The sequence below is a fragment of the Tursiops truncatus genome, chromosome 17 (genome assembly GCF_011762595.2).
Source record: "Tursiops truncatus isolate mTurTru1 chromosome 17, mTurTru1.mat.Y, whole genome shotgun sequence".
Lineage (NCBI taxonomy): Eukaryota > Metazoa > Chordata > Mammalia > Artiodactyla > Delphinidae > Tursiops > Tursiops truncatus.
Genome location: NC_047050.1, coordinates 45,330,216 through 45,349,584, shown reverse-complemented (window position 1 = coordinate 45,349,584; position 19,369 = coordinate 45,330,216). Strand labels below are relative to the sequence as shown.

At 45.5% G+C, this 19,369-nt stretch overlaps 1 protein-coding gene and 1 long non-coding RNA gene across 2 annotated transcripts in view; one reads left to right on the top strand and one right to left on the bottom strand.

Annotated features, from left to right (window-relative positions):
- LOC117308707 (uncharacterized) overlaps nt 1-18,338 on the top strand; it is a 79,208-nt gene extending 60,870 nt beyond the window's left edge. Inside the window, exons 4-6 of the long non-coding RNA XR_004522871.2 lie at nt 5,654-5,936; nt 6,750-6,874; nt 17,987-18,338. This is a non-coding gene — a long non-coding RNA (uncharacterized lncRNA). The remainder of the gene's footprint in view (nt 1-5,653; nt 5,937-6,749; nt 6,875-17,986) is intronic.
- ODF1 (outer dense fiber of sperm tails 1) lies at nt 1,905-10,109 on the bottom strand. Its single transcript, XM_004321560.3, has 2 exons — nt 9,707-10,109; nt 1,905-2,444 (listed from the first exon to the last, which is right to left on the bottom strand). Exons 1-2 carry the CDS (start codon nt 10,024-10,026, stop codon nt 2,048-2,050), a joined length of 717 nt encoding a protein of 238 aa, XP_004321608.1. The 5' UTR covers nt 10,027-10,109; the 3' UTR covers nt 1,905-2,047.
- Nucleotides 18,339-19,369: the final 1,031 nt, after the last annotated feature.

Genomic DNA, 19,369 nt, shown 5'->3' with positions numbered 1-19,369 from the left:
AATTGAATCTGGACTAACAGGAGGGTGAGCAGGTGGGTAGGTGAATAAAATAATGAACTGTCACCAGGCATGCCCTGGAATGGCACCCTCCAGAGGACAGAGATTCCTACTTTTTCAAGACACCAGTGGGATTCCATTGACTCCACAGCATGAAATTTTTCCAAAATCCATTTTTAAAATGTGTTACTTAGAAACTAGAATATTTATGAACATGTCATCAAGGTATGGCAAGACACTTATAAAGGTAACTCTACCGTTTGGTACATACAAACATTCATTTATACCTAGCTGCTAGGTAATAAATTTTTGAAATGTTCAATGTTTTTCATTCACCACCTGTATTAGCGGGCCAGTACTTCCCTCACCTGAAAGCAAAATGTGTTTGCTATCACCATCAATATTCTGTAACATTGAACTTGAAGGAAGCTTTTAAGGAAAAAGGGCTTTGAGAGCTTTAAGATCCTATCCAGAGTTTCTCAACCTTACCTGTGTGATTCAGTTACCTGGGGAGACTTTTAAAATTCTCGACGTCCAGGCTGCACACCTCAAATCTATTACATTAGAATCTCTGGAGATGGGACCCAGGCATCAGTACTTTTTTCTTTAAAATGTTTAAAAAAATTTTTTTTTCTTTTTGTGTGTGTGGTTTAGTTTGTGTTTTTTACCTTTATGGTTTGGCATCCTTTTTTTTTTTTTTTGCGGTACGCGGGCCTCTCACTGTTGTGGCCTCTCCCGTTGCAGAGCATAGGCTCCGGACGCGCAGGCTCAGCGGCCATGGCTCACGGGCCCAGCCGCTCCGCGGCATGTGGGATCTTCCCAGACCGGGGTATGAACCTGTGTCCCCTGCTTCGGCAGGCGGACTCTCAACCACTGCGCCACCAGGGAAGTCGGGCATCCGTGTTTTTAAAGCTTCCCTAGGTGATTCCCATATGCAGCCAAGGCTTTAATGCACATGCAGCTGAGACTAATGAAAAAGACTTACTGTGCAAACGTGAGGGTTTTGCATTCCCCGTAACAGTCAGATCTGTAACCAGCCAGTGTCCTCATTCTGAGCCCTCCCCATCATCCCTCTTCCTTTACACTTATTTCTGTCTTGGCGGTCACGAATTACTGACGGGCTGTGTCCATGAGGATCCAAGTTCAGGTGAACTATGCTCTCATTTCATGACAGCTGTACTTTTCCACTCATGAACTTTGGACTGAACTTCTGTGCCTTGAAGGAGTTTTAGGGTTTGAGAAAAGCAGATAGTTGAAATAAATCCTTAGGAGGTTGCAAACCACCCTGAGCCAGAGCTGGCCCTTCCCCCAAATCACAGGAATGTTGAGACACAACAGCTGTATGGCCACCCCACCCTCTGTCAGTGAACATGCTCCCCCCATACTTTTGTACTCTCATCGTTGCCCCAGTCAAAACTCCAACCACATTTCTCTCCAGTACTCCCTACCGGAGTAGCTTTGAAAAAGCGCTTGCCTTGTGCAGGGGGCGCGGGTTTGTGCCCCGGTCCGGGAGGGTTCCACGTGCCGCGGAGCGGCTGGGCCCGTGAGCCATGGCCGCTGAGCCTGTGCGTCCGGAACCTGTGCTCCACAATGGGAGAGGCCACAACAGTGAGAGGCCCGCGTACCACAAAAAAAAAAAAAAAAAAAAAGCGCTTGCCTTCAGCCCTAACTAGTCTTGGTTTCTGCTTTGACTGTTTCATTTCTGGGCAAGGTCATGTCACAAAATCATTTGGAAAAACAGTGTCTGGGGATGCCCACCCCAAAAGTATCTTTTCCTGGGATTTGGCGGTAGTGGGGTATAAAGTAGCACACAGGAGGGCAGATCTCACCATTCATCTCCGTTCCCATCTGTTCATCCTTCCGTTGCCCACTAACCTGGCGGGGCTCTGTGGTGGGTTGAACCAAAATACTCTCACACACCAGTGCATTGCAGTTATGTATTCAGTTTTCTATGTTCCTGAATAACACGGGCCGTGGGAAGGGGGAGAGAAACTCTGGAAGAGCTGCCGGGCTGGATACCTGACTCTACTAAGTCCTGGGTTCCTACATTTTACAAAATCATCTTCCTACAGGCAAACCGGCTCCCACAGGGATAGCATGGGTTGCAGGGGTCACAGGGGCTGCAGGGATCACAGGGGTTGCAGGGAGACGTGCAAGGGTAGCAGGGAGACTCGATCTTGACACAACTGCCGAGCCCGTAGGAGTATGTCACGTCCTTCTCATCTACACACGGGGGCAAGCTGAACTCTTTGCAGATGTTCATGTAGCTGTACTTTTTCGATCCCAGGCCGTCGTATCTGTTCTCGCGCTCAGCTGACACGCACACCTTTCCGTCCTTCACTCGCACCTTGACTTGATCGGGTTCAAAGCCACACACGTTCACTGATCCTAAAATGTTACTGCTACAGCAAGAGGAGGCTAGAATTCTATTTGTTGTTCTTCTCAATCTGGAATTTAGGAAAAAGAAAGGGTGGGAGGAAGAAGCTCAGACCATGGAACTCAGACACAGCTTAACAAGCAATATTTTTACCTCTTTTTTTAAAAAAGAAAAACAGCAAAAGAATAAACACTAGTCATTGTGAAAAGTCAAACTTTACAAAAGCGTGTAGAAGTAAAAAATGAGAGTCCTCCCATGTAAATCACACTCCCTCACAGGTAAACCCCTGTTAACAACAGATGGGTGCTTGGCCTTCCAGATCTTTCTCTTGTATTTATTTTTCATTTTCTTTTTCCTTCAAGTTTTATTGAGATATAATTGACATACAGCACCGTGTGAATTTGAGGTGTACAGAATAATGATTTGACAACATACATCATGAAATGACTATCACGATAAGTTTAGTGAACATCCATCATCTCATATAGATACAAAATTAAATAGAAAAAATTATTTTTTTCTTTGTGATGAGAACTCAGGATTTACTCTTTACTTTCATATATAACCTACAGCACTGTTACTTAATCATGTTGTATATTATATCCCTGGTACTTATTTATCCTGTAACTGGAAGTTTGTACCTTTTGACCACCTTTATCCAATCCCCCCCACCCCATCCCACTGCTCTGATAACCACAAGTCTCATCTCTTTTTCTATGAGTTTGTTTGGTTGGTGGGTTGGGTTTTTCTGAAGTACAATTGACCTATAATACTATGTTAGTTCCTGGTGTACAACATAGTGATTTGACATTTCTATGCATTACAAAATGATCACCACATTCTCTTGCATTTAAATCTCAGCTCCTCCTCTTATTAGTTATGGAACTTTGGGCAGGCTCCTTAAACCTCTTTGTGCCTCAGTTTCCTCATCTGTAAAATTGGGACAATAATAGTAACCCATTTCTAGGAGTTTCATGAGACTTAAATTAGTTAATGAATGAAAAGAATCTATACTAGTGCTTGCCACGTAGTTAGGATGCTAGGCTTTTGTCTGTTGTGTGTTTTTTCTTTTTCTTTCTTTCTTTCTTTTTTTTTTTTTCCCCACAGTGTGCCGTGGAAAGTGTTAAGCCATTAGAGGCACTGTTTCATTTGACCCTCACAAGAACCCTGTCATGCAGGTGTAATTGTCACCATTTTGTAGATGGGGAGTTGGTGAAGATGGTGAATGGCAGAGCCTAGATTCAAATCCAGGCTTGTTTAGCCATCAGTCAGACTGAGCTCTTGGCATGAGGACCTCATCAGCCTGGCATCAGCCCTGAATGCTCTGGCCCTGCTCAGGGACCACTTTCTTTCTAATTGCCTGATCCTTCCAAAGACAACCTAATGCTCTGAAATGCTCTTCTTTTTATCCCTTAACATTTTTTTAAAAAATCTGTGTTCTAAGGGCTTCCCTGGTGGCACAGTGGTTGAGAGTCCGCCTGCCGATGCAGGGGACACGGGTTCGTGCCCCGGTCCGGGAAGATCCCACATGCCGCAGAGTGGCTGGGCCCGCGCGTCCGGAGCCTGTGCTCTGCAACGGGAGAGGCCACAACAGTGAGAGGCCCGCGTACCGCAAAAAAAAAAAAAAAAAAAAAAATCTGTGTTCTAAGACTCACTCCTGGCAAATCTTTTGGCCTCCAAAAGGAGGTATTGGCATGTATGCTTTCTAGAAGCTCTTCTGGTTTGAGGAGTCTGGACTGTGACTGGGTGATTGGTTAGAGATACATTTTTAATTCTTACTTTTTTTGCTGAATTTTTTAATATATTTACTTCTTTTTGTTACTTAAGTTATACAAGTTCATTGTAAAAAACTCAGAAAATACAGATAAGCAAAAAGAGGGAATATTTTTTTAACATACCCTTAAGCCCTGTTGTCTTCTACAGGAGATGGATCTGGGAGCCAGATCTACAAGCCAAAGCTGGCTCCCAGATCTATCTCCTCCTCTTACAATATGAGTCTTGAAGTATAAGTTTGTTGTTTCTGTTTTGTTTTTGTTTTTGCTTAGATTCCCCCTCTTCCTCTATTCGTATCACTCCAGCCCCGTCCCCACTGCAGCAACTGAACAGGGGTCTCACAAATGTGGGTCTTCAGGAAATTGCCCCAAAGTCTTGGCTAGACAAGGTTTCTTCTTCCTTTTGCTTCTAGGCCAGGGGTTATCAGTGGGGATGTGTGGGTTTAGGAGAAATTGCAGGAGCCTCATTTTACTCATCAGATTTAACTCTGAAGTTGCAACCTGACTCCTGCCTGGCGAAGTACCTGTCACCCCACATGCGATTTTCCTTGGTTCTGTGGGGTTCTGGGCAAAGAGAGATGGCCTGCTCTACTAGTTATCACCAGGGAGGAACTTAGTCATAGTAAACAGAGGCAAGTCAGCCTCTTTGGTTGGTGGCAGAAGGCTCTTCGGAATGCTAGGGAAAAGCAGGTGGGCAGTGCCATCTGTCTGCCACTCTGGGCTGTCACCTGTTCTCTCAGCTGAAGCTGAATTTCACCTGAATGTATGACCAAGCTCCTGAACGCGATACTGCCCACAGCAAAGGTGAGGGATATCGCCAGCCATCTTCACAAAGGTATGAATCAGGTTCAGCCGGCTGACGAATAAAGTAATGAGGATGATGAGAATGCCTGTCTCTACTCTGAACCAAAGGGAGGCTGGCCTTCCTCTAGTTTCCTTGGAGTACTTTACTTTTTCTCCTAATTTAGACCCCTCCAAAGACCCATTAAGCTCAATTGTTCCTTTCCAACGCATCTTTCCCTCTCTCTTCTTTCTTCTCCTTCTTCCCATTTCCTGCCTTGTCTCTCTCCTCCTGACTTTTGGTTGATACTGAATAAGGGTATCAGAGTGGAGCAGAAGGGAGCAGAGTGGCACGATACAGGTGCATCTGAACACGTGCGGGGCTTGTTCAATTACAGGCGTCTGGGCCCCACCCCCAGACTTTCTGATTCAGCCAGTCTGGGGAGGAGCCAAGAATTTGCATTTCTAACAAGTTCCGGGTGATGCTGGCTGCTGGTCCTGGTCGGAAGATCACTCAGGACCACTAACCAGGTGATTAAGCACAGGGATTCCAGAGTCAGGCAAACCTGGCTTCAGGTCCCAGCTGTCCCATTTCCTGATGATCATGAACGTTGCCCTGATTCTGGTTGATCAATCTATAAGATGGCCATGGTGTTACTAGGATTAAATGAAGGTGAAGTGTTAGGCACTTGGTTTTCACTCAATAAAGGGTAAATTTCTTTAACAGGCTGTACCAGGCTCCGCTTTACACAGACTTCCCTGAAATTCAAGGCTTTAAGCGACCAGGCCCTGAGTCCTGTGTCATTAAACACTAAGGTCAAATAATGGACATGCATTTGGCCTGGATGGGCAGCAACTCCTACTCTTGGCACCCCGAGACCTCTGCATACAAAGAGATTGTGATGAGAGGGGACCAAGGGGCCCAACTCGCTTCCAGCTCTGCAGGGACACAGAGGGAAACAGCGGAACTCTCCTCTCAGCGGGAAAGCCAACCAGCCACCAGCCGTAAAGTAAGTAAAGCCAAAAAGCCCCGGAGTTCCTCTCTGGAGCCAAAAAGCCCCGGAGTTCCTCTCTGGCGGCTCCCAAGGTGTGACTATGCCCTGATCTTTGGGTCAAAGGATGGGGGATGGAAAGATTCCCTGAGGGCTTAAGACCCAGGAAGGCTAAACCACAAAGAATGCAACCCTGAGGGCTAACAGTCACCAGCCTCCCCCAGTGAGAGTGATTCAGTGAAATCTTCATACTCAGAGCGTGAGGGGTAAACAAGAAACCAGAGGGCAGGTTTTTGAAGTTTTCAGAAGATGGTACCCTTTGTGGGGGGCTTTTCAAGGGAACTTCTTGAGCCACAGGCTGCCCACGGATACTTGGATGAGCAGATGGAAGCACAGTCTCAGGATGAGTTTCCAAGCACCAGCAAAGGGCACAGGGCTGAGCCCAGTGCATTCCTAGGCGCAGCTGCAAATCAAGGTTCATGTGCCCGCAAGGACTAAAGCCAGGTGTCAGAGCCACTCTGCCGCAGGGTAATTAGATAATAAACTCATAACGGCAGGATTGAGGAGGGGCTGACTTTGCTTCTGGCACTTGAGTACAGAAGACAGGAAGCCCACGAAGTGTGGAGGTGAGTCAGGTGCAAACTTACAGCAGGCTGGTTGCATGGCTTCTTTTTTTTTTTTTAACATCTTTATTGGAGTATAATTGCTTCACAATGGTGTGTTAGTTTCTTCTTTATAACAAAGTGAATCAGTTATACATATACATATGTTCCCATATCTCTTCCCTCTTGCGTCTACCTCCCTCCCACCCTCCCTATCCCACCCCTCCAGGGCATCGAGCTGATCTCCCTGTGCTATGCGGCTGCTTCCCACTAGCTATCTACCTTCTTACAAAGGAAAACCAAATTCAGTCACTCCAGTCTCTCTCAATCAAAAGGAAGGAAGAGTCGGAAAAGGTGAGTGCTTGGGGTGCAAAAGGAAATTTGGGGAGGAAAAAAGAATATCAAAGAAGCTAAAGAAATGAAAGGACTTACTTGGGTTTCTACTAATGAAGATACGGCCAAGGTATCTTTTGAAGCAACTGCTCAGTAAACAATGAAAAGGAATTGGACCTTCTGTACCCAGTCCAAAAACGCAGCACACGCGCGCGTGCATCAATCAAATAACACACACTCAGGAAGGCTCAAATGACTCTTGGGGGGAATTATATGGTTATTCAAAACTTCTTGCCCGTTATTAAAGGAGCACCCAGAGACAGAGCACATAGACTCTCACACAGAAAGACAATTCCAGTGGGGTCATGGCAGCTATAGACCAGGGAATCTTACTTCCCCACTGGGCAAAGAATCTTCTGGATAACACAGCCTGGCATCTGAAAGCACATGTCATAACCTAACCAAACTGCTATCCTTCTCTTTAAGGGGTAAAAGGTCATGTGAATACGATTTCTCCATTCTAAAAGCCTTGGACAAAGTTTCACACCAAAGATTGTTTTTTAAAAAATTGAATCAACATGATATTTCTGGATCTATTTAGTCATGGACTGGGAGCTGAGAGAGAAGAAGAAAGAGGCATTTCACTGAAAAAAATATTAATGTAGGAGTCCTCTGGGATTGGAGCTGGATCAGGGTTTAACATTTTCATCCATATTCAGAAAATTGAATATTTAGGTTTGCAGGTAGTACTAAGCTTTTCAGGTTAGTGAAATGTCAAGCTGTCAGAAATAGAGCATAGGAGTGTTTCCCAAGGTGGTATGAATAAGAAGAAAAGTGGCTGGGGAGAGATGCAAAAGGGCAAGCCTGAGGTCATTTCTGAAATGGACTCTGGATTATCAGTTCAGAGATCCAGGAAGACAACAGCAGATTCATATACTGCCACAAGCAACAGAAAAAAATTAGCAAAAAATCCAAGCATTGTCAGGAAAAGTATGAAAACCAGAGAAAACATTACCTCTTGTAAAAACCACACTGCCAAGAATTAAGCCTGAAATTGTGTCCACTGCAGATCATTGAGACTCCCAGAGTAGGCAGAGGGCGCCCAGGTGGTGAAGAACTCACCTGGAGAGTCTGGAGAATAGGGACAGCCAGGAGACAAAGGCTGAGCAGACTTGGATCAAGGGTATTCGAGTATTCAGAGGCACAGGGAAGTGGACACACCTGCTCACAAGTAACCCTTCATTTAGACCAAGTACTTAAAAAAGAACCCCTGACTCACACTGCATGAAATTTATATAACTTGATACTCTAAGGAGTACACATTAAAACTGGTTCAAATTGAGTGTAGATGAGTTTATTGCCAATAGTTCCCTCTTAGACTATTGAGGGAGGCCCATTCCTGACCTTTGGTGATTGATGACCTGGACAATAATTGCCCTACTGCCGTTTCCAGGGAAACAACACTGTCACAGTTGTCAAGGGCCTCATTCTCTCTCTCTCTCTCCATCCATCCATCCATCATCTACTTTCTATCTATCTATCATCTATCTATCTATCTATCTACCTATCTAATCTATTTATCTGTCATCTAATCTATTAATCTATCATTGGGGTAGGAAGGATGTTGTTTAAGGACACAAACTGGCAGTGAGTAGTAAGTCGTGGAGCTCTAATGCATGATATAGTGAATATAGACAACAAATATTGTATTACAATCATTAAAGTGGTTAAGAGACTAGAACTTAATTATTCCAACCACTAAAAAGAAATGATAATTATGTAACACAATAGAGTTTCTAATTATCGCTACAATGGTAATCGTATTACAATATATAAATGTATCAAATTAACATTGCACACCTTAAATTTACACAATGTTATGTGTCACATAGATTTCAATACAAAAGATCATCTATTTGTGTCCTTTTAAAAAATAGTAGCATATTTAGTTTTTCTGCACCTTGCTTTTTTCACTTAATATGACAATACTTAAAATGCTTCATCAGTCCTTTTTACATTTACATATCATCCCAATGTATGGATGTACCATAATTTATTTAACCAGGGGACAGTGTTTTCAACCATTTTTTTTCATCATAGTAACAGACTAAATGGCATATGTAGACAGAAAAAGAAAGCTTTCTCAGGCAAAAAATAAAATGTGATCAAACCTCCAAAATTTTAAAGTGCATTTAAAATTATCCAATTCTATTAAAACCTTTTCAACTCTATTCTGAAAACTGCAGCTCTCAGTTCTGTAGTTTATTTGCACAATCTTTGCTACAGTTGAAGGGGGAGGCAGACAATAAACCCAATTCCAGATGAATTTTAAGTCATCAAGAGTTGGGGAGTAGGAGAAAGGATTTCCTACAAAACCATATAAATGCCTCTATTGTTCACTTTGCTCCCTTGCTCGTAAAGCCTCTGGCAAACATTAAGGATTTGATCAATTATTATTACTTCTCCCAAAGTCATTTCTGTAAGCCGAAATATACTCAAATCACTTTACTCATAACCAGAAAAAATGTTTATTTTGCTGCTTCCAATAGCTTTTTAATGACACCCCCTGTTTCTTTCTCTCATTAAAGCCACATTATTTATCACGTTGGCACTCCTGCTACAAGCCGAAAACAACCTTGCCAATCGACATCATTACACTGTCTTTTGAGAATCTTACAATTCCCATTATGGGCCCATTTACTCTTCTTTTTTTAAATCTTTGTTAAGTCACCAGAGTCATTATCTTGAACCCATTTCATCTTTGCTCAAGTATCGATTGTCACACTTTCCCCCCCTTTTTCCAACTTAGGAAGCTAATATACCAACTATAAAAATCTTAGGAAGTTCTCTTACTTGGCAAGCTCTCTCTTTTCATCTTCTATGGCTCTAATGGCTTTCCTCTCCAAACTTCTGAGAGACGGGCGAAGACAGTAAAGCTTGGCATCACACAGGCAACATGGGTAGAAATCACACAGGCCGCAGGACTGTGATCGCTTTGAGTAGCACAGGCAGTACGGGTACGGGTGCAAGTCACAGCAGCAATATGGGTGCATGTATAAGTCACACAGGCATCGTGTGCTGAGTTCGTCAATGCATTTCAACTGCCTTAGTTCTCTGTCCACCTTCTTTATGTCCCTTCTAACACTGTCCAGAAGACAACTCAGTGCAGCCATTACAGTCACACCTTATTGTTCTGTGAGTACCTTTGAGAAATGGCACTCGGGGGAGAAAAATTCTTCTAAGCTCTTCTCAGAAGTTTCTTTTAAAAAGAAATGAGGCACACATGATTCACTTACTTTAAAGCTTGGGTTCTATGACCTCACCACCCTCTAAGAATGTCATAGTCTTTTGGTTACCATGAGAACTGTGCACAGTCATGGTCTCCAGAGACCCTCCTTGGAGTTACAAAGCCTCTCTCAGAACCATATAAGATTTCATTCACCTTGAGTTGGGATGGGGCCCCCAAGTAATCACAGCTCTTTGGGGTTTATTGGGCTAAATTGAAGTGTTCTTGACTTGTGTGTGTCCTGTGGACTAGCCACAACTATGAAGATCTTGGTGGTGGGGCTGGGCGGATGGAAGGAGCTGCCTGGCCCCTTGCTTTATGCCCTTCTCGCTCTAGCCTTGACATCTAGCCTTGCCCCTATACTACAGGATTCATTCTGTCCCCTTTTCCCTTTATAGGTGGAATGTAAAGAGCTCTCCCATGGTTCTCCTTACCAAGCCATCCTCAAGTCAGCCTTTGTCCTTGACCTTCTGAGCCCCAAGTCTCTGAGTCCTGCCTATTCTTTATAAGCTGGCATCCTGGCTGTCCTGGAGCCTCAGTTCTCCAGTGATTGGGGTCCTGCTCTTAAGCTGTCATCTCTCAGTGCTCAGGGTCCTGTCCTCAATCACCACCTCCCAACAATTACACCTCTGGTCTTATGTCCAAGCCGCCAGATGACTTATTCCCAAGTGCTTCCCAAGTGTTGGTCCTTGATACTCATAGCCAACTGCCTGAAGTTGCTTGAAGCCAAATGTCTGAAAGCCGCGCTTGGGCCAGTTTTCTGTGCTCTCAACTGGATCAACACGCTGGACCTGGGGCTCAGCCTCAGCCTTGGCTCGGGTACTTTGCTCCTCTGGGCCTTTCCCCTCAAACTGCTCTCTGCCTCTCGAATCCCCTTCTAGTGGACTAAGGCATAGGGTACTTGAGGACAAGTGGTTGGGTGTGACACTGGAGAGGGAGACAAGGGCCAGGTTTAAAGGGACTTGTGGCCTGCTAAAGAGTTTTAACTTTATTTTGAGCACAAGGAAGGATCACTGGTTTTCGTTTCTGATGAGAGAAGTTGAAAGGTAGTCCAGCAGCCACATGGAAGGTGCAGTTCAAGGGGAAAACAGTAGCAGTGTCTTCTGCTGGAAGGCAAGAGACAGCCAAATTCTGGACTGGGGACCATGGTCATAGGAGTGGCAAGAAGGAAGCCAATGGGCTCTCCTCCCCGCCACATCCACTCAGGCCCCACCCAATCCACTCCCCATGTTTTAGCTGGAGTGAGCTTGATATATAAATCTGCTACCCCTCAACCCTACTCGCCCCGCAAGGTCTTCAGAGTCTTTTCTGTCCTCTTAGAAGAAGGTCCAGCACGCTTACAAGGTGCTGAACATAGGCCTCTGCCTGCCTCTCCTCTCCTCTCTCATCACTGTTCCTGTAATTCTTTATACTTGAGCCACGAAGGCTTCCTTGAAGTTTCTCTCATTCCACCTCTTTCTGGACTTGTGCGCACACTGGTCTGTCTGCTTAGAGATTGAACTCCCCACCCCACCCCTTGATCTAGTTGACTCCTAAGGTGTTCTTTAGCTCTTCTTTTAAACGTCCTTCCTTCGAGGCTTCCCTGTCCCCCAGACTAAACGTTTGCTCAGCACTCTGCATATTTCTTTTGCAACACCATTTGTCTGTTTCCCCAACTAGACAGTAAGCTCCATGAGGGCAGGGACCTATTTTTGTTCACCATTAGATACCCAACACAATGTCTGGCACAGAGTAGGAGTTTAAAATTGATTCACTGAATGACCAAATGAGTAAATTAAACAGAATTTAGTGACCAGAATGAGGATGGAGTGAGAGAGGTGTCAGTAATGACTCGTAGGTTTCTAACTAGGCAGAATCATGGTGCCATTGACTGAGATAAGAAACACAGGAAGAATAGTAATTTTGGAGGACATGCTGAGCTTGAGGTGCTAGTGACAACTTTAAGGTAGAAATGTGGAGTAGCTTGTGGCTAAGAGGGTCTGGGACTTGAGAGAAAGCCGGGCCAGAGATATCAATTCAGGAGCCACAATTCCATAAAGAGTTTGGCAAGGGGCCTTCCCTAGTGACGCAGTGGTTAAGAATCTGCCTGCCAATGCAGGGGACACAGGTTCGAGCCCTGGTCTGGGAAGATCCGACATGCCACGGAGCAAATAAGCCCATGTGCCACAACTACTGAGCCTGCGCTCTAGAGCCCGCGAGCCACAACTACGGAGCCTGTGTGCCACAACTACTGAAGCCCTTGCATCTAGAGCCCGTGCTCCGCAACAGGAGAAGCCACCACAATGAGAAGCCCGTGCACCGCAACAATGAGTAGCCTCTGCTCGCTGCAACTAGAGAAAGCCTGCACGCAGCAGCGAAGACCCAATGCAGCCAAAAATAAATTTAAAAAAATAAAAAGTGGGCAAGATCCCTCAGGAGGAGGAATAGATTGAAAAAAGAAGAGGGCTGAAGCAGACTCCTGAGGAACAATGATAAGAAATGAGAGAATTAAAGGAGCTCGTGATAGTCTCATAGAAGGAATAATCAGAGAGGTAAGAGCCCCTTATGCTGAAGTCCCCTGTGTATCACTAGATCAAGCCCAGCACGCCCCAGCCTTGACCTAGGGATCCCTTTTCTGGGCAGATGAAGTATTTTAGTAAAGAAAACAGATTTCTCTGAAGATACTAAAATGGAAGGCTGGAGCCTGAGTCACAAGGGATGAGTTAAAAAACAAAGGGGAATAATACTCCTGTGTGGACAAATGCTGAAGTCTTTCAAGAGTGATTCCATCCAATTCTGAAGGTAGACTGTGTTCATAGGAATATGGCCTGAGGGTTCATTGTGGGAGTTGTACAGATTTCTCTAGTTCCAAGTGATGGACTTCTGAACTCTTATATCACCATGAATTCCGTCCCTTAGCAAATGTCAGCAAAGGTTAAAACAAGCAAGCTCTCAGTTTTAGATTCTTAAATATACAGGTTCAGGAATTTAAGTACACACACATCTATATTATACGTGGCCCATTATGAAGGTAGTTACAGCCTTATTTTCACTAGGATTCTCCCATGATCCCATCCTCCTAGTAATTTCACTCTTTATCATGAAGCATATTCTTGACATCATTTCAAATGACTTAAAGGTAGTGGCGCCTGTAAAGATCAGATGGAAATATGATCCATTCATGTTAGAAGGACATGTAGAATTCATCAGAATAAGCAGAAACCCACAGGAATGATCTAGAGTCACAGTCCCCTGAAGCATAAACACAAGGAGCTTCCATGGGCTCTAAAGTGGAGATGAGGGCCTTTCCTTACATAGGACAATGTCTGCGGAAGTTCCCATCCACCTTGGCTGGATAGAACCGCCTATGGGATGGAGGGCAGGCCTTGGCAACTTCCCAGGCTGGGCAAAGTGGATGCTTGGTCCCCAGTACTGGTGGAACTATGGGCCCAAAAAGGTCTCCTCTCTCTCTTCCACCACGTGGACAGCTATGGGTCAAGTCATTTACTAGGCCAATGTTACAAAAATACTCCTCTAGTAGTTATTGAATCGGTGCTTAAACATCAAGTTCAAAGTCATACACAGAATATGTCTTCAACTATGTTAACAAGAATCCATAGGAGGAGAAAAACAGCCTCAAAAATTAACTGTGATGGTTTCTCAGTAGTGGAATTATAGATCAGTTTAAAAATTCTCTTTTCTAGACTTTTCTGTGATTTCTTAGTTTCTCCAATGAGGATATCACTAATTTTCTAATGAAACAATTATTTATTTTCTTTATTTTATTTTTGGCTGCATTGGGTCTTCATTGCTGTGCGTGGGCTTTCTCTAGTTGCGGTGAACGGGAGCTACCCTTCATTGCGGTGCGCAGGCTTCTCACCACGGTGGCTTCTGTTGTTGCGGAGCACAGGCTCAGTAGTTGTGGCTCGCGGGCTTAGTTGCACCGCGGCATGTGGGATCTTCCTGGACCAGGGCTCGAAACCGTGTCCCTTGCATTGACAGGCGGATTCTTAACCACTGTGCCACCAGGGAAGCCCATAATGAAACAATTTTTTTTTTTTGATAGTGTGCTGTCTGTCACACTATCAGCTTTGCGCTGAATTGCTAAGCCCACCTCTGGCCTCTGCCTCTGTAATCCGGGTGGGCTCCAGGGCCATCTCTCTACAGGTTCTCCACTGAGGAAGTCTTCCTGTAATGGACATCTAGTGCTTTTCTTACCTATCATCTATGGCACCCTCTTTCAATAAAATAACTATCTTCCCTCCAACCCCGCCCTCTGCCATTAGGTTCTATCAATAAAGTTGCCCAGTAAAGGGGCAGACACGTAACCAAAGCTGGCCAACCTGACTCTCTTCTGGAAATGTGACCTTTCACAGAGAGGCTGGAGATGGTTGGAGCTGATGCATGCGGACAGTGGACCCTGAAGAGACTACACCTTAGTTACTGCCTTGTTCTGTTGTTTTCAGATTGGCTCTTTGGCTTTCCTTTGAGTCTCCGAACTCCTCCATATCCTTCCAATGAATTCCTCCTTCTCTTCAGTTACCCCGGCAGGTTCAGTTTCTTGTAACTAAAGAGCACAGCCAAGATGACAGCCTGTCCCCCTGGACCTGTCCGGGAGGACCACCCCCGGATGAACACGTAGGTCAGCCTTTGCTCCGGTGGACGTTGTCCAGTGATAGTCCATCTCCTCCCTCGTAACCCAGAACGAGCTGCATCAGCTCCGCCACCAGTCCTGAAGCCCTGTAGGTACAGGGCAACGGTGATGACTCAAACTAGGGCAAGTGTCTGGAAACACCCAAGAAGGCCCATCCATGGACACTCTCCCTGGGGCAAGAGAGACTTCCCTGGGGTTATATCTCAGAACTTTAGCTTTGGAAAATCCAAGTCGTCCATACCATTTCCTACTCGGCAGGGAATCTCTGCTCAAGCACCCCAGGCAGATAAGAATGGAAGAGCTGGGGACTTGTACATGTGACAGAGTACTCCCTCACTGGGTTAGGATGACCAGGGCTCCTATGGCCAACCATAGTGGTTCATATCATTTATCTCCCTCTTCCTCCCACCTCCACAAGGAGCTTTAACAAATATCTTCCTGCCAAATAAGGGGAGGGATAAGGAGAAGGAGAATGGTGGTAAGTTACTCTTGTAACTGCACCCAGCGGGACTGAACTTGGGTCCAAGTGGCTGCAGCAGGAAGGTTGCTCTTGGCCAGGATCTCAGGAGGTGCTTTCCTTTTTCCTTCAGCAAATATGATCATTCAGGCATTATTGGAAGGAATCATGAGAGCTTTATATACCAAGTATATACACAAGTAAATTTCCTCATTAAGATTTGAGGAGTGGACAGGGGTTTTCGTGATCACCATCCTGGTTTGCCTGGGATGTAGAAGATGCCAAAACCGGGGAAGGAGATGCAGGCTGGAAATGCAGGTGGGAATACCAAGTGGCTGTAGTGGGCATCCAGTTTGCCCAGTTTAAGTGATGGAGCTGGCCTCAGTGGGGTACAGACCTGTGGCTTTGAACGTAGTAAGAGTCTTATTGTGAGCTCTGGATTCTTTGTGACGACTATCGTCTCCGACTCCTTTCTCCCACCCTCTCGTGTCTCCACTTGCCCCTTCTCCCCCTGCTCCCCTCCAGCCTCATGGATTTTCACCAAGAAAAATTGTTAGCTGCAATCTGGCTTGTTGATGAGGACAGAGACCAAAAAACGTTTTTGAACCTCACGCTGGAATCACTCAAACAAAAAGCATGTGTCCATGTCCTCCTAGAAACAGAAGGACTTGCTTCTGCTGCAGATGGTGACCCGATTAATTCAAGGGGGATGAGAATGTTTATATGCCTTCCACCACCACTGCTGTAACTGCCTAACTCTTAAATAGATGCTTACTTGAATAATAATATTTCACACTTAGTGAGTGCTCAACTCTGTGCCAGGCTGATTAGTGACCCTCTGAAGTAGGGCTGTTTATCCCCATTTTACAGATAAGGAGACTGAGGCACAGGGAGTTCACACAGCAAGTGGCAGAGGTAGGATTCCAACCAGGCGGCTAGCCTCCTCTCTCTGTCTTCAAGTCTAATGACTCCTGAGAAGAAAATCTGGGGAATTCCCTGGCAGCCCAGTGGTTAGGACTCGGCACTCTCACTGAATGATTGGGGATCCCAAAGAGCTCTTGGTTATGTGGGTTTTATCTATTAAGACTTCCCATATAAGAAATCAAAACTGAGACATTTACAGAATACGTAAGCATTTAAAAATAACAATAGTAAACATGCTAACACAAATAGCACTTTTTATGGGAAATTTGCTTTCCAAAAAAAAAAAATTGAGAACGGTGACACTTTTACACTTTTACAAATCTTTCTGATGTCCAGCTTCATAGAGGACGGCTGAATTATCTCCTTCTGCCTCCAAGCTGTTGCGACCTATTTTCTGTCGCGATATGTTTGCTTTGAGCATAAAAGAGAATCCAGGGATTTCCCTTGTGGCGCAGTGGTTGAGAATCCGCCTGCCAATGCAGGGGACACGGGTTTGAGCCCTGGTCTGGGAAGATCCCACATGCCGCGGAGCAACTAATCCCATGCACCACAACTACTAAGCCTGCACTCTAGAGCCCGCGAGCCGCAACTACTGAGTCCACGTGCCACAACTACTGAAGCCTGCACGCCTAGAGCCCGTGCTCCACAAGAGAAGCCACCGCACTGAGAAGCCCGGCACTGCAACAAAGAGTAGCCCCCGCTTGCCAGAACTAGAGAAAGCCCATGCGCAGCAACGAAGACCCAACGCAGCCCAAAATAAATTAATTTTTTTAAAAAAAGAGAGAATCCAGCTTTACACTGATGTATAATTGGGAAAGGAAGGACCTCTTGGACCCCTGAAAGGGTTGTAAGGCTCACGCATTGAGAATCACTGCTTTGATTCATCTTCTGGAAGTTACCCAGTGCCGTGGCACTTCAAAGCCACAGTAGCTAAACTTTTCCTAAAACACTGTATTCAGCCTCACTTGCAGAGTTCCGTTACAGAGCTTTTGGGGAATCTGCATATCCACTGATCCCCTTCTCCCAGGACTGAACCCCAATCCCACCTGACGGAGGGAAGATCGGGGAGACTCTGGCAGAAATCCTCCTAAGACAAGACCTGTCTGCCACCCTGGGTATAGGTTTCTGCACCGAGAGAGGCACCCAACAGTGGCTGGTCACTTTTCTGGGACTTTGGCATTGGGGGATGCGGACTAAGGGACTTTGAACCCAGAAATCCAGGTGGTCGTAGTGGGGCCACCTACTTAGCTGTGGAGCCCTTGGTCCTTCATGGCTTCCACGTCCTGCTTCGAGTCTCTCAGATGACGAGGCTTCTGTTTTATCACGTTGTGAGCTGATCATCTCGTTCAGTTGTTGTTCTAGTAAGCATCCAACAGTCAGTAGCAACTGTGGGTCTCAAAAGAGTAGGAAGAGTTAAAAGTTCAAAATCCAGTTGTGAATAATGCGTGTGTGTGCACACATGTGGGTGTGTAAAAGAAAGAAGGAGGAGAGAAACTGATTAATTATAAGTGATATTTTTAGAACCTATGTAGCAGGGTCCTGGCTTCAGCCAAGTTGGAACCCCTTTTAAGAATTTAATTGGGTCTGGCACAGCTTGTGGGCAGGAATTGTGGGTCCAGCTAGGACCTATTTGCTTCTGGAGAAAGAAATCACTTAGAGGAGGGGCGTGTAAAGCTCAGACTGGAGAGAGGCCTGGACTCTGAGTGCAGCGTGGCCTGATTCTATGGCCTGATTCTGTTTTCAACCTCTATTACTATGTGCTGGTCACATGTTTGTCTGTTTGACCCTCTCGGTCAGCCCTTTGAGGTCGGTGCTAACGTCGCTTTTTCACAGGAGAGGAATCTGCAACACAGATCAGCCAAGTCACTTTTCTATGGCTACCCAGCTGGCAAGTCTCAGAAGCCGAAGGTGCACTGGCGACGACCCTGCAGCTCCAGGCGTAACCACCGTGCGGCGCTGCTGGGCTGCTGGCCCCTCCCTGAGCCCGTCTAACCCTTCCAGGTGGGGGAAATTATATTCTTTTTTTAAAAATTTATTTATTTATTTATTTATTTTTGACTGTGTTGGGTCTTCGTTGCTGTGCGCGGGCTTTCTCTAGTTGTGGCGAGCGGGGGCTACTCTTCGTTGTGGTGCGCAGGCTTCTCATTGTGGTGGCTTCTCTTGTTGTGGAGCACAGGCTCTAGGTGCGCAGGCTTCAGTAGTTGTGGCACGCGGGTTTCAGTAGTTGTGGCTCGTGGGCTCTAGAGCACAGGCTCAGTAGTTGTGGCGCATGGGCTTTGTTGCTCCACGGCATGTGGGATCTTCCTGGACCAGGGCTCAAACCCATGTCCCCTGCATTGGCAGGTGGATTCTTAACCACTGCACCACCAGGGAAGCCCAGAAATTAAATTCTTAAAAGCTGGCACAAGAACTTGTCTTAGGGAGGAAATTCTCTTTATTCAAAAAAGAGTAAGTGGGACTTCCCTGGGGGTCCAGTGCTTAAGACTTTTCCTTTCAGTGCAGGGGGTGCAAGTTCAATCCCTGGTCCCCAGAGAGCTAGGATCCCACATGCCTCATGGCCAAAAAAAACCCTGAAAAACCCCACAAAAACCCAAAACATAAAACAGAAGCAGTACTGTAACAAAATTAAATAAAGACCTTAAAAATGGTCCACATCAAAATAAATATCTTTTAAAAAACCCCAAAAAGAGTAAGTGAAGGGTGGGGGGGACCAAGAAGAGTGAACCCTGAGGGGACAGGAGCCAGGGCAGCGAGACAGCTCATGTCCTGTTCCTTAGAGACCAACAGACAGGACTGGAGGAGGTGAGTGGAAAGTGGGAGGGGAAGGAGGAAGGCCACATGGCTGTGGGAAATCCCTTAGTGGCAGGAGTGCTCTCTATTTAATGTAAACTTTATTGAAGAAGAACACACATATAGAAAAGTGACCCATCATAATCGTTCAGCCTGGTGAATTTTCATCAGGTGAACCTACATGTAACCAGTACATCCATCAAGAAACAGAACATACCCCAGAAGCCCCTGTTCATGCCTCCTTCTGGCATCAGCACCCACTCCTGCTCTCTAGCACCCAATACTCATTCTGTCTGGGTTTGAACTTTATATAAATGGAAATATACAAAAATCTATCTACTCTTTGGTGTCTCACTTCTCCCAGTCAACATAAGAGTTGAGAGTCTCATTGTTGCCTATATTTGTATTTCACTCCTTTCTGTTGTA